The 11,479-nt window shown below is 51.0% G+C and overlaps 1 protein-coding gene across 1 annotated transcript; it reads right to left on the bottom strand.

Moving 5' to 3' along the window:
* Nucleotides 1–537: 537 nt before the first annotated feature.
* GP5 (glycoprotein V platelet) lies at nt 538–10,815 on the bottom strand. The gene is given in 3 exon segments (XM_077826836.1): nt 538–690; nt 9,132–9,668; nt 9,670–10,815. Coding segments are annotated over 3 exon segments (1,836 nt in total).
* Nucleotides 10,816–11,479: the final 664 nt, after the last annotated feature.

The following is an 11,479-nucleotide window of genomic DNA, read 5'->3' as shown; positions in this document are numbered from 1 at the left end:
CCCCTTCCCCCCGGCACAGGACGGGCGGCTGACCCCTATGGGACAGACGTCAGCCGGGGCGCGTAAGGCTCGCCTGAGCGGCGACTCGGATCCCAGGGATGAGGTGGGATGGGAACCTGTCGAGAGCAGAACAAACCTCGTTAGCACAGGCCACTGCTCCCCATGGGATTGAAGCACGACACACGCTAGCTGGGGAGAGCGCCGAGCGCACCCCAAGTGCCACCCCGCTCCAGTCTCGCCTCACCGCCCTCTGCTCCCAGCCCGGCTCCTCCGGGCACCCCAGCTGCTGGGCAAGGCCTGTCTCCAAGCAGCGGGTCTTGTCATCAGACCTGACCTGGAATCGCTTTCCAGGAGCGCACGAGGGAAACACACGTACACAGAGGAAACCGTCTGCCCCCCACAAGCACCACAGGGCCTCCAGCGAGCTGACCTCACTCTCACCGGCCATCTCAGGGGGTCTCTCTCCAGGTACCAACACCCCATGGCTTCCCCCAATATTGCACATGCCGAGATTCCTGCAAAGTGATTTCATGTCCTTCAATCCACCCCCTTCACCATCTCCGCTCTGCCAGTGACGTCTTCCTCAAACTCCTTCCGCTTCCTTCTCCCGCCCAGGCCATACTGCCGCCGGTGCCTGGAAGGCCTGCCATTCCCAGGGCGCCAGGACAACAGCTGCTGTTCAAACCCCTGCTGAAAAGAGAAGGATGTTGCAGTGGCTGGGCTGGGACCCAGGAGCATTGGCTCACTGATCCCTTACAGTCTTCCTGTGCAACCGTGGCTGGGGGCATGTGCCTCAGTTGCCCTCCATCCCCCAGGGATGACAGCCCTGCCCTGCCTCCCAGGGAGTTGCAGTAAAGAGGGCGAGGTGCCCAGACTCTGCAGAAAAGGGGCCATTTATACCTCTGATAAACGGAAAACTCCCCCTCCACCCAGGCACTGTCCCCCTCACCTAGACCAGGCACTCTGGGTCCCTGGTCCCCAGACACCAGCCTCCTGCTCCCCCCATGCCAGGCCTTCTTGACGTCTGTTCAGGCCTAGACTGTGGCTGGCTCCTGCGTGATTGCGAGAGTGCAAAGATCCAGCCCCAGCGGTGGTCTCTGCACCCTCGAGCACACGCCACGCGAAGTCACAGCACCACATGAGGGAAACCTAGCTGCTCTGCCCCCATGTCACCCTGGGTCTCTCCTACAGCACCCAGGACGCTACAGCTGCTGCTTGAAGACTAGAGACCCCCCTCTGAAGGGGTCAGGGCCTCTGTCCTAGGGAGAGCTTGCCACGGTTACGCGGGGGCCATACAGCCATGACTGAGCTGAACAGCGCTTAGCAAAAGCCCCGGGGAAAAGGGAGCATCGCTGTTTCTTTCACCCGGAGATGACGATGGACGTACAGCCCAGCTGTGAACCATGTTCGGATTAGGAAGACATCTGCAGCCTGTTCTCTGTCAGCGAGCGATCAGCTGCCCAGATGAGTGAGATAAAGTTCAGACCTCCACTGAGTTAACAGAAGGAAAGTGACGGTTTATAAAAAGTCCAAACCTTTGTGTTTCCACCCCCACCCCCTTTCTGGAAAAGCCCCGACTGAGCCCAGGTAACGGGAACCAACGGGACCTAGCAGCGTCAGCAACATGGGGCTTTGGCCAGGGCCCCAGGGCCGTGTTCACAGAGGAAGGAATGCGGGAATCCCAGCCAAGTCATGATGCAGAGATAATCCCAAGCGGAAGAGACGTGTCCAAGGGCTGGAGATGAATGGAAAACTGGATTGCAGGGGAGGTGGAGGTGGACCTTGGGCCTCCCCGTGCTCATGGGTTGGAGTAGCGGAAGCAGCTCACTGGAGTTTTGCCAGCCTGGGATTTGTTCCACATCAGCCTTTCCCTGCTCCACCAAAGCGGGGGTGGGCGTTTAAAACGCAGCTGTCCCCATCCACCCTGTAACCACCAAGCCGTCAGACCAGGCAGCACATCAGACACAATGGGCTCCCACCCCCGCCTCCAGCTCCCACAGGTAGGAAGGTGAGGTGTTATTTTCCCTTTTCCAAATGGGAAGCACCCAGGAGGGGAGCCCCGAGCCCAGGGTCACAGAGCAAACCAGTGTCCGAGCACAGATCAGGCACCAGGAGGTGCTGGCTCCCAGCTCTGGCCATTCTCCTGTAAACAGAGCAGACAGCAAGTGGAGATCAGCCCCATCCCAGAGGGACATGGCAAGGCGTGGTGGCAGGCTAGCTGAGGAGTGGGATTGTGGCCACGAGGCGATTCAGGTGATGTGGCTGGCTGGCACACGCTCGAAATACGAGTGCCCTTCCCACAACAAATGAAACTGCATCACCCTCATGAAAAGCCCACCCGCCAGTACCAGCCTGTCATGGGATCCCTGGGCGATGCTCTGGAACCGCTCCCCATGAAGCCAGTCAGGACTCTGGGGAAGTCTCCTTTCTGGGAGCAGCCTGTCTGCAGGACACAGCTCACCCGGCTTCCATCTTCCTAGGTCTGACCTCGGAGCATTCAGCATCCTCTGCCCCTCCGTGCGCTTCCCACAGCGAGTCCGCCCAGGCGGGGTCCTGGGGAAGCCAGAGGGTCCTGCACCCCAACTCCGCAGTCAGACGTGACTCTCAGCCAGCCAGTAAAACAGAGGTTTATTAGATGACAGGAACATGGTCTAACACAGAGCTTGTAGGTGCAGAGAACGGGACCCCTCAGCTGGGTCCATTTTGGGGGGCAGTGAGCCAGACAACCACGTCTGCCCTTCACTCCTCGTCCCCAGCCAGCCCCAAATTGAAACTCTCTCCAGCCCCTCCTCCTCTGGGCTTTGTCCCTTTCCCGGGCCAGGAGGTCACCTGATTCCTTTGTTCTCCAACCCTTTAGCTCTCACCTTGCAGGGGGGAAGGGCCAGGCCATCCGTTGCCAGGAAACAGGGTGTCGGCCATTCCCTGTGTCCAGACCCCTGCACACACCTGCCCTCTAGGGCTCTGCAATGATCATACACCCTACCCCACCCCCTAGAGACTTAAGAACTGCCTAGGGGAAACTGAGGCACCCCCACACTATTCAGAGGAAACATTAAGAACAGTCCCACTTCGTCACACAGCCCTTAGCACTCACACAGCACTTCCCAGCTTCAGAGTGTTGCCCCCGCGTGGCAGGGGAGGAGGAACCTGAGTTTGAGAGGTTAAAACTGAAAGCCACTTTCTCCAGGCCTGAGAAGGCAGCTGTGAGCGCTGGGATTGGAACGCAGCAGTCCCAGGGCCAGGCTCCCTCTCACTTCATTTCCCTGATCATTTTCAGTTTTTAAACAATGAGAATAATGACCCTTGGCTGCACCTCCTCCATCAGCTCCTCCCAATCTGTTATCACCAGGAAGTGCCTTGGCTCCTGCATTGCTATTGAAGTAACTTCACCAGGAGAGATGCACTGGCCCAGAGTCATCACACATCTAATCCTTCAAGACCTCAGCCGGTGAATTCTGCAGCTCTTTTCATATCCCTTGTCGTTCACATTAGCCAACACATGCATCTTCTCCTGTTGCTGGGCCGGCTCCTTGCTCATGGCCTCCTAAGCACAGTGATTTTCAAGCTTCATCTGTTGTAGCGGGAAATATTTTAGACTTTCAACTTTGCAAACCTGCAGTGCGGTGGCAACACAAGACCAAGGATGGGCCGCAGAGATGCAGCCAACGGAAAAGGCCACTGCGGCCAGGGAACTGCATGGCGCGAATTGTGTCACGTCATTTAACCCAAAACCACAGCACTGAATGCTTCAGAGGTGGGTGGGAGGAAAGGGAGAGCACCATGAACAGAGCCCCGCAAATTTGGGGGTAGCCCGAGAGAGCTCTGCCAGAGAAGATCTACCAGGTAGGCATGGGAGGGACCGTGGGGAGAATCTGGAGCTGAGAAAGGATTAGGAGGGAAAGCAGCTGGCAGGGCTGACGGAAACACAGGGTGCCTTAGTCCCAGGGCAGCCTGGCAGACGGCAGGGATGTGCTTGAAGCAAGGGGCGTGGGAGGAGAGTTAGAGTTAATACCTTCTCTCTGGGTAAACTCGTGGAGAGCTGGAAAGCGTTTCAGCGCCTGGGAGCAGACGGGGGAAATGGAGCAGCAGCTGTGATTACTCTGTGCTGCAAGCATGCTGCCTGACCCTGCGTGCCAATGCAACATTTCAGAGCTGCTCCTCCCACTGGGCCAGCTGTGTGTCAACCAGAGCACGCGAGGGTCCAGCCCAGGGCTGTCGCAGAGGGAGCAGGGGTGGCGAGCGGGCACCACAGGGCGCAGAGCAGCTTGCAGGGATCCCAGGTGCAGCAGGAGTTGGCTGGGGCGTGAAGTTCACACTGCACACCAGGTCCTGTGCATCATGTGCGCCCCCCGAGGGGTGAATCCAGCCCCCGGGGGGGCAGAGGCCGCCTGGGCATGCAGGTGATGGGGCTTTGCTGCACAGCCCGTGCTGAATGGGCCAGGGCTGTGCACAGCAGCCTGCGGAGAGGGTGGGGCCAGGAACCCCCCTGCGAAGTTTCTCTGCCGCCCCCTCGCCCCATCCCCAGGCAGGGCTCTATTGGTAGCAGTGTGCAGCCACGGGGCTGAAATGGCTCCAGTCAGCCGTGGGGAGCAGATGCCCCAGCACCAGGCTCAGCGACCCTGGCTAAGCACTGGCCACAAGGGCACCCGTGGAGCGTAAGTGGGTCCCCGGTCACCCTTGGAGCTGCGGGGGCTCAGCACCATGCCGGATCAGGCCTGAGAAAGAAGCTGACCCCTTGACACAGGCGCCAGGGCGCAGAATTAAAGCCTTTACCCTGCACGTGGCTATGTCGGGGGTGAACACCACCAGGGGGCCAGGCAGTGCCCCCCGAGAGCAGCACCACGGGTTTAAAGCGGTGGCACCTTCCCCGAGGAGCTCCCTGTGCGGGAGCAGCTTGACACACAACTGACTTTAGGTTCCCCTCCTGCCCGGAGCCCCGAAGTCCAGCCTTCACTTTGCCCAGGAACCAGGCTGGCTTGTCTGGGCCCTAGGCAAGTCCCCACATCCCCACACTCTAGGAGGTCTGGACTAGGAACTGTACCGTGCAGCTCAGCCCTTCTCTGGCACTTGGGTCGTAACTGTCAGAGCCAGAACGAAGCACAAGCACGGCAATCAGCATGGGAGAGGAATGGGTCGTTCGTCCCCCCCGCCTTCTATTCTTATCTCTTGACTGACCGCAGTGCCTTGTACCAGGGTTCCTGTTGTGAAATCCAGGGTGCCAGCTGATGAAAGGAGATCACGTTGTTCTTTGTTAATGTCTGACTGTGCAGCAGTGAGCTGAAGCCTCCGGTGGGCTGAATTTTGGAACTTGGTCATTATGCATGAACTTGGATTCAGGTCTGGATTAGGGTTAGGCTAGTCTTAGGGCTTGAGGCCAAACTAGGACCAAGGTATGGAAATCTCTCCACATGTTGTTCCCATGAGACTTCTGCCTTTTTGGGCCAAAATCTTGCACAAATAGTTTTTGCAAGATTTCCAATGCATCCACTTCTGGAGGAGACAGCTCCTGCCAGTTTTGGATTCAACTCCTTTCATCAAACCCCACTGCCCTGAAATTTGGGGCCCCTCTCTAATATATATGGCAGGAAGGAACAGTAGCCCCTGCTTGTCTGCAGGACAATTGCCTCTCACATACATGCAGCCTCCCTTCATTTCTCTCCTGATTAGAAGTAGATTTGCAGTATAATATTGATATGACAGGTAGCAGAATTGATCTGACACCAAGTGCTCATAAAAACGTGCATAAGCAGGAATCCACATGTATGGTAGCAGCCTGTGAAGTCTCAGTGTGCGTTAGCCTGGAAACAACTGAGACATAGTTTCACATGGTCTTCCCTCTTCTCTTTGAACGCACCGCAATAAACCACTCTGCTGCTTCTGTTCACGGTTCTTCCAGGCAGATCCACACTTGCTGTAACAAAACAGACCCAACCCTCCCACTCTGACGGGGTTTATCACATTGTACTACAAGGCATATTAAACACAGATGAGCCTGTTTTCATCAGCAAGACCACTGCTATTACGCACAAGTTGAGGAAAGGGCAGGGAAGGCTATGTTGCCTGATTGTGGTACCTGTTCCAGGTTGAGGTGTCATTAGAGGAGGTTTTGGAACAAACTGATAGATTAAACAGTAAGAAGTCACCAGGACCAGATGGCGTTCACCTGTGTTCTGAAGGAACTCCGATCTGAAACTGCAAAACCACTAACTGTGCTATGTAACCTGTCACTTAAATCAGCCTCTGGGCCAGGCGACTGGAGAGCAGCCAATGTAACACTGATTTTTTATAAAGGCTCCAGAGATGATCCCGGTAATTGCAGGCTGGTTAGCCTGACTTCAGTACCAGGCAAATTGGTTAAAACTATATTAAAGAACAGAATTGTCAGGCACAAAGACGATCACAATATTTTTGAAAGAGTCAACACGGCTTTCGTAAAGGGAAATCATGCCTTACAATTCCATTACAATTCTTTGAGGGCATCAGCGAATGTGGACAAGGGTGATCCAATGTATATAGTTTATTTGAACATTCAGAAAGCCTTTCACAAGGTCATTCACCAAAGGCTCTTAAGTAAGTAGTCTTGCAATAAGAGGGAAGATCCTCTAGTAGATCAGTTATTGGTTAAAAGACAGGAAACAAAGGGTAGGAATCAATGGTCAGCTTTCAGAATGGAGAGAGGTAAATAGCAGGGTCCCCCCAAGGATCTGAACTGGGAGCAGTGTTGTTCAACATATTAATAAATGATCTAGAAAAAAGAGTAAACAGTGAGGTGGCAACATTTGCAGATAATACAAAATTACTCATGAGAGTTAAGTCCAAAGCTGACTGTGAAGAGTTACAAAGAGATCCCACTAAACTGGGTGACTGGGCAACAAAATGGCAGATGAAATTCAATGCTGATAGATGCAAAGTAACGCACATTAGAAAACATCATCCCAACGATACATAAAAAATGATGGGGTCTAAATTAGCTGTTACCACTCAAAAATCTCCGCTCAACGTGAATAGTGCTCCAAAAATCTCTGCTCAACGTGCAGCAGCAGTCAAAGAAGCAAGCTGAACATTAGGAACCATTTGGAAAGAAAGAGATTAGACAGAAAATATCAATGCTACTATATCCATCCATGGTACACCCACACCTTGAATACTATGTGCAGTTCTGGCTGTCCCATCTCCAAAAAGAGAGATTAGAATTGGAAAAGGTACAGAGAAGAGCAACAAAAGGGATCAGCAGTCTGGACCAGCTGCCATACAAGGAGAGATTACAAAGACTGGGACTGTTCATCTTAGAAAAGGGATGAGTACGAAGGGCTATGATAGAGGTCTATAAACTTGGGACTGGTGTGAAGAAAGGGTTATTTACCCCTTCCCATAACACACGAACCAGGAGTCACCCAATGAAATGAACAGACAGCAGGTTTACAACAAACCAAAGGAAGTATTTCTTCACACAACTCCAAGTCAGCCTGCGGAACTCATTGTCAGGGGATGTTGTGAAGGCCAAAAGTATAACTGGGTTCAAAAAAGAACTAGATAAGTTCATGGAGGATAGGTCCATCAATGACTCTTAGCCAGGATGGTCAGGGATGCAGCCCCATATCTGGGTGTCCCTAAACCTCTGATTGCCAGAAGCTGGGACTGAGTGACAAATGGCCTTGTTCTGTTCATTCCCTCTGAGGCACCTGGCACTGGCCACTGTCGGAAGATAGGATCCTCGCTAGATGGACCTTTGGTCCCATTATTGTGTTCTTAGACATTGCAGTAGGGTGCAAATGCAGATCACTAGAAAATAAAACTGACTAGAAACAAAGGAAAGTGACTTGTTTATTTTCCATTGTCCAAGCAGAGTAATGTCCAATAAGTGAACACGCTCTGGAAGTGATGAACACCGTCAGGTTTTACAAATTTTTCATCTTTAGCAATCTAAGGTGCCGTTTGCAAGCCCAGTGAGGACACGGATTTTCTAACCATGCAGTTTAGTCCTTCCCAAACACACACAATTTGAAGGCCAGGCTGGGCCATATGATAATCTAGTCTGATCTCCTGCCATGGGAACAATTGTATAGTGGGAGTGCGGAGAGCCATTGAACCAAACTGTTAACCCTGTCTGTGATGGAAACAACACATTGGTTGCTATTATTTCTGCAAGCCATGGGTTGCTGGTTGCTGCCGCATCCCCATCACCCTACTTCCAGCATGTCTGCATCACACAGGTCAAGAACCTCACCTAGCCATTCCTGCTTCAAGCCCATAACTTCTGTTTGAGCTGGAGCCTCTCTTTTAAAACCACCAAAATAATACATGTAACTGAGGGTACAGAATTATCCTGCAAACAGCTGAAACCAAATAAAGCGAGGGTTGTGAGTTCAATCCTTGAGGGGGCCATTTAGGGATCTGGGCCAAAAATTGGGGATTGGTCCTGCTTTGAGCCGGTGGTTGGACTAGATGACTTCCTGAGGTCCCTTCCAACCCTGATATTCTATGATTCTACGCACAAATTGAAAAATCCTTACGATTACATTAGTCTGTTTCTCTACAGCAGTATTAGTAGTTAAGCATGATGGCCAAACTCTATACCCAATCGCTATAACTAGTTTGCTTGCCACGGCGTATCGCACTTCAAAAAGCTAGAAAACTGGCTAAAGCTGGGGCTATTACTGTAGGTAAATACTATAAAATACACAGTACATAAAGTACATTTTCAATGTACAATGCTGTGCAGCTGAGATACAAACACAGTCTTCTGTTTACAGTGCTCGCTACGCAAGATCTGCAACACAATACTTTGAATGACATCTGTAATGTCCGAAATGTAAGGCCTGTGCCCAGTAATGCAACTAACCCTCTATGTTACATTAGTACTGAGCTCCTAATCTGCATTCCTAACCCTACGTAAAATTCTCACCAGTACAACGGATTGAGCAGGGCTATTGCTACAGTGCGCAAGCCGCCTGACTTCATATAGCACGTACAAAGTGGTCACAACAGTTAAAACTTGGACTATTACAGCCAAAACAGAGATACAAAAATGTTTGACTATATGGAACTTTAAATTTAAAAAATGGCCGAGCACTTAGACGGTCTTGTGATCCACTGACCGGTGTGGCAGTGGTTGAGACAATTTTTCTTACTCCGTTGATTTCTCTCATTATGCCGGTGGGAGTTTGGGTTGGAATTTCTGTGGGGTGAAATTCAGATGGCCCGACGTCTTCAGTGGTGGAATCAGTAAAATATGGAGCAGCAGACAGAGGTAGCGAGGGGGTGTTCGTATGTGTCACGGACACAGAAGCTGTGGGGGTCTTCCAAGTAAAAGGCAAGTATTCAGTGACAAGAAAAGATGAAGTGTGGGAACCCGTGGAGCTCTCAAGTGTGTGGTGTGGAAGGGCTGTGGTAGAGGGGCAGTGAAAATGATCATCTGGTAGAGACAAGAGAGAAATATTCCTTAATGCTACGGGACTGTCACAAGTTAGGAACGTGACATTTTTTACTATGTCTAAATTCCTCTGGAGACACCCTTTGAATTCAGCAATTTGACAATCATATTTCCAAGGATTGTTGTCAAGCACGACCTCTTGCAGCTTGGGTAAAGAGGTAAAGAAGTCTCCAGGAAGAGACTGCAGGCTGGTACAATTTAGGTAAATTGCCTGGAGATTATTGAGATTATAAAAAGAGGTTTTTAGGAAGAACCTCAATCCTGTTATGGAAAAGGGAAATCTCCTGAAGTTTCTGCAGACCCTGGAAGATGCCCTCCGGGAGACTAGAGAGATTATTTGTATGCAAAGACAAAGTAAGAAGTTCATTTAGACCACTGAACACGTTCCTTGGGAGAACACTTAACTCAGGATTGCAAGTCAGCACAAGTAGCTCTAAATTTGTCAAATTACCAAACACAAAATCTGGCACCGTTGAGAGTTTGGTGTCATATACCCACAGACTCCGGAGAATCCTCATTTCTCCAAACAATATTTCTGGAAGGTATCCCAGTGGATTCCCATACAAGGTCAATTTAGTCAAATTGTGCAAATGCAGAAAGAGCCCATGAGGTAACAACTGCAACTTATTTTGAGAGAGAGTTAAACTTTTTAGTTTAAGGAGATTGTGAAACGTGCCTGGGGCAATGGACTGAATGCCGTTTGAATGCAGAAGAAGCTCTTGCAGCTCTCTCAGGTTATCAAACACACCAGAGTCTATTGAACTGAGCCTGTTCATATACAGAGCGAGCTTCTCAAGTCTGGTTAATGTGCTAAATATATTTCTAGGCAAGGCTGCCAAATAGTTTCTGGATAAGTTCAGTAGTTTAAGCTTGGCGAGGTTTCTTAGCACTCCTTCAGGAAGCTCTGTCAGATGGTTTTTGTTCAAAAACAGCTCCTGCAAGTTGACTAGTTTGTCAAACAGGCTGCGCTCAATATCTTTCAGCAAATTATTTTCAAGGATCAACTGCTGAAGGTCCATCATTTCACCGAACACTCCTGTGGGAAGCTGAGTTAACTTGTTGTCAAACTGTTTGAGGGTCTTCAGTTTTACTAAGCCTTTAAAAGCTCCTGGCAAAATTAGGAAAAGCTGGTTTGAAGACAGAATGAGACGCTGTAGCACTGTCATTCCAGAAAAGACTTTGTCCTTCAAATCTGTTGCCTTAGTATTTGTTATTAGAATGTGTGTCATGTTGGTAGGCAGACCTAACGATGCCAGGTCTTCGATACCGGGACCAGAGCAACGGATGGCATCTTTCAGAATACACTCGCATTTCTCAGGGCAAACGGATGCATTCAGCTGAAGGAAAAGATGGATGATTACAGCTAAACGAAAAACCAACATCCTTGCTGAAGTGCCTGGAATATGAGCAGTTATAAATTAGCACCAGAGAATTCAGTTTCCATTTTACATATTTGTAATAATTTTGTACTAATCATAACATTTACTGTGTGAATGACTAGCAAAAACCTAAACATGTACTAAACTTCAGTTTGGATTATGAAGAAAACTCCCCAAACTCTTTTATTTGATTACAGGCATTTTGATGGTGCTCACCAGGGTTGCCACCTTTCTAATTGCTGGTAACCAGACCCCCAGTGGCCCCGCCCCTTCAAAGACCCCAACCCTTCCAAGACCCTGCCCCATACTCCACCCCTTTCCCCTGGCCCAACCCCTTCTCTGCTTCTTCCCCCAGACCTTGCCCTTTCTGTGCCTCTCCCCCAAGGCCCCATCCCTGTCGCTCATTCCTCCTCACCCCCAATCACTTGCTAGATCGTCTCCATCTTCCGCCTCTCTCCCCCTCCCCCAGCTGGGCTCCCTCTGCTCTGGGGCTGGGACGGGAGCTGCTGCATCCTGACAAGGAGCCTGCCTGCAGGTAGGTTGCGGCCCCGGCTGGGCAGGGGCTGGCACAGGTTAATGACCCAGCGCCTCTCCTCGCCCCACGGTAACAGGACTTTGGGGGCGAGGAGAGTACATCTAACTGGACACTACCAGGTCAGTACATCTA

Source organism: Eretmochelys imbricata, chromosome 9 (genome assembly GCF_965152235.1).
Source record: "Eretmochelys imbricata isolate rEreImb1 chromosome 9, rEreImb1.hap1, whole genome shotgun sequence".
Lineage (NCBI taxonomy): Eukaryota > Metazoa > Chordata > Testudines > Cheloniidae > Eretmochelys > Eretmochelys imbricata.
The sequence above is the reverse complement of the archived record's forward strand: the minus strand, read 5'-3'. Positions and strand labels throughout refer to the sequence as shown.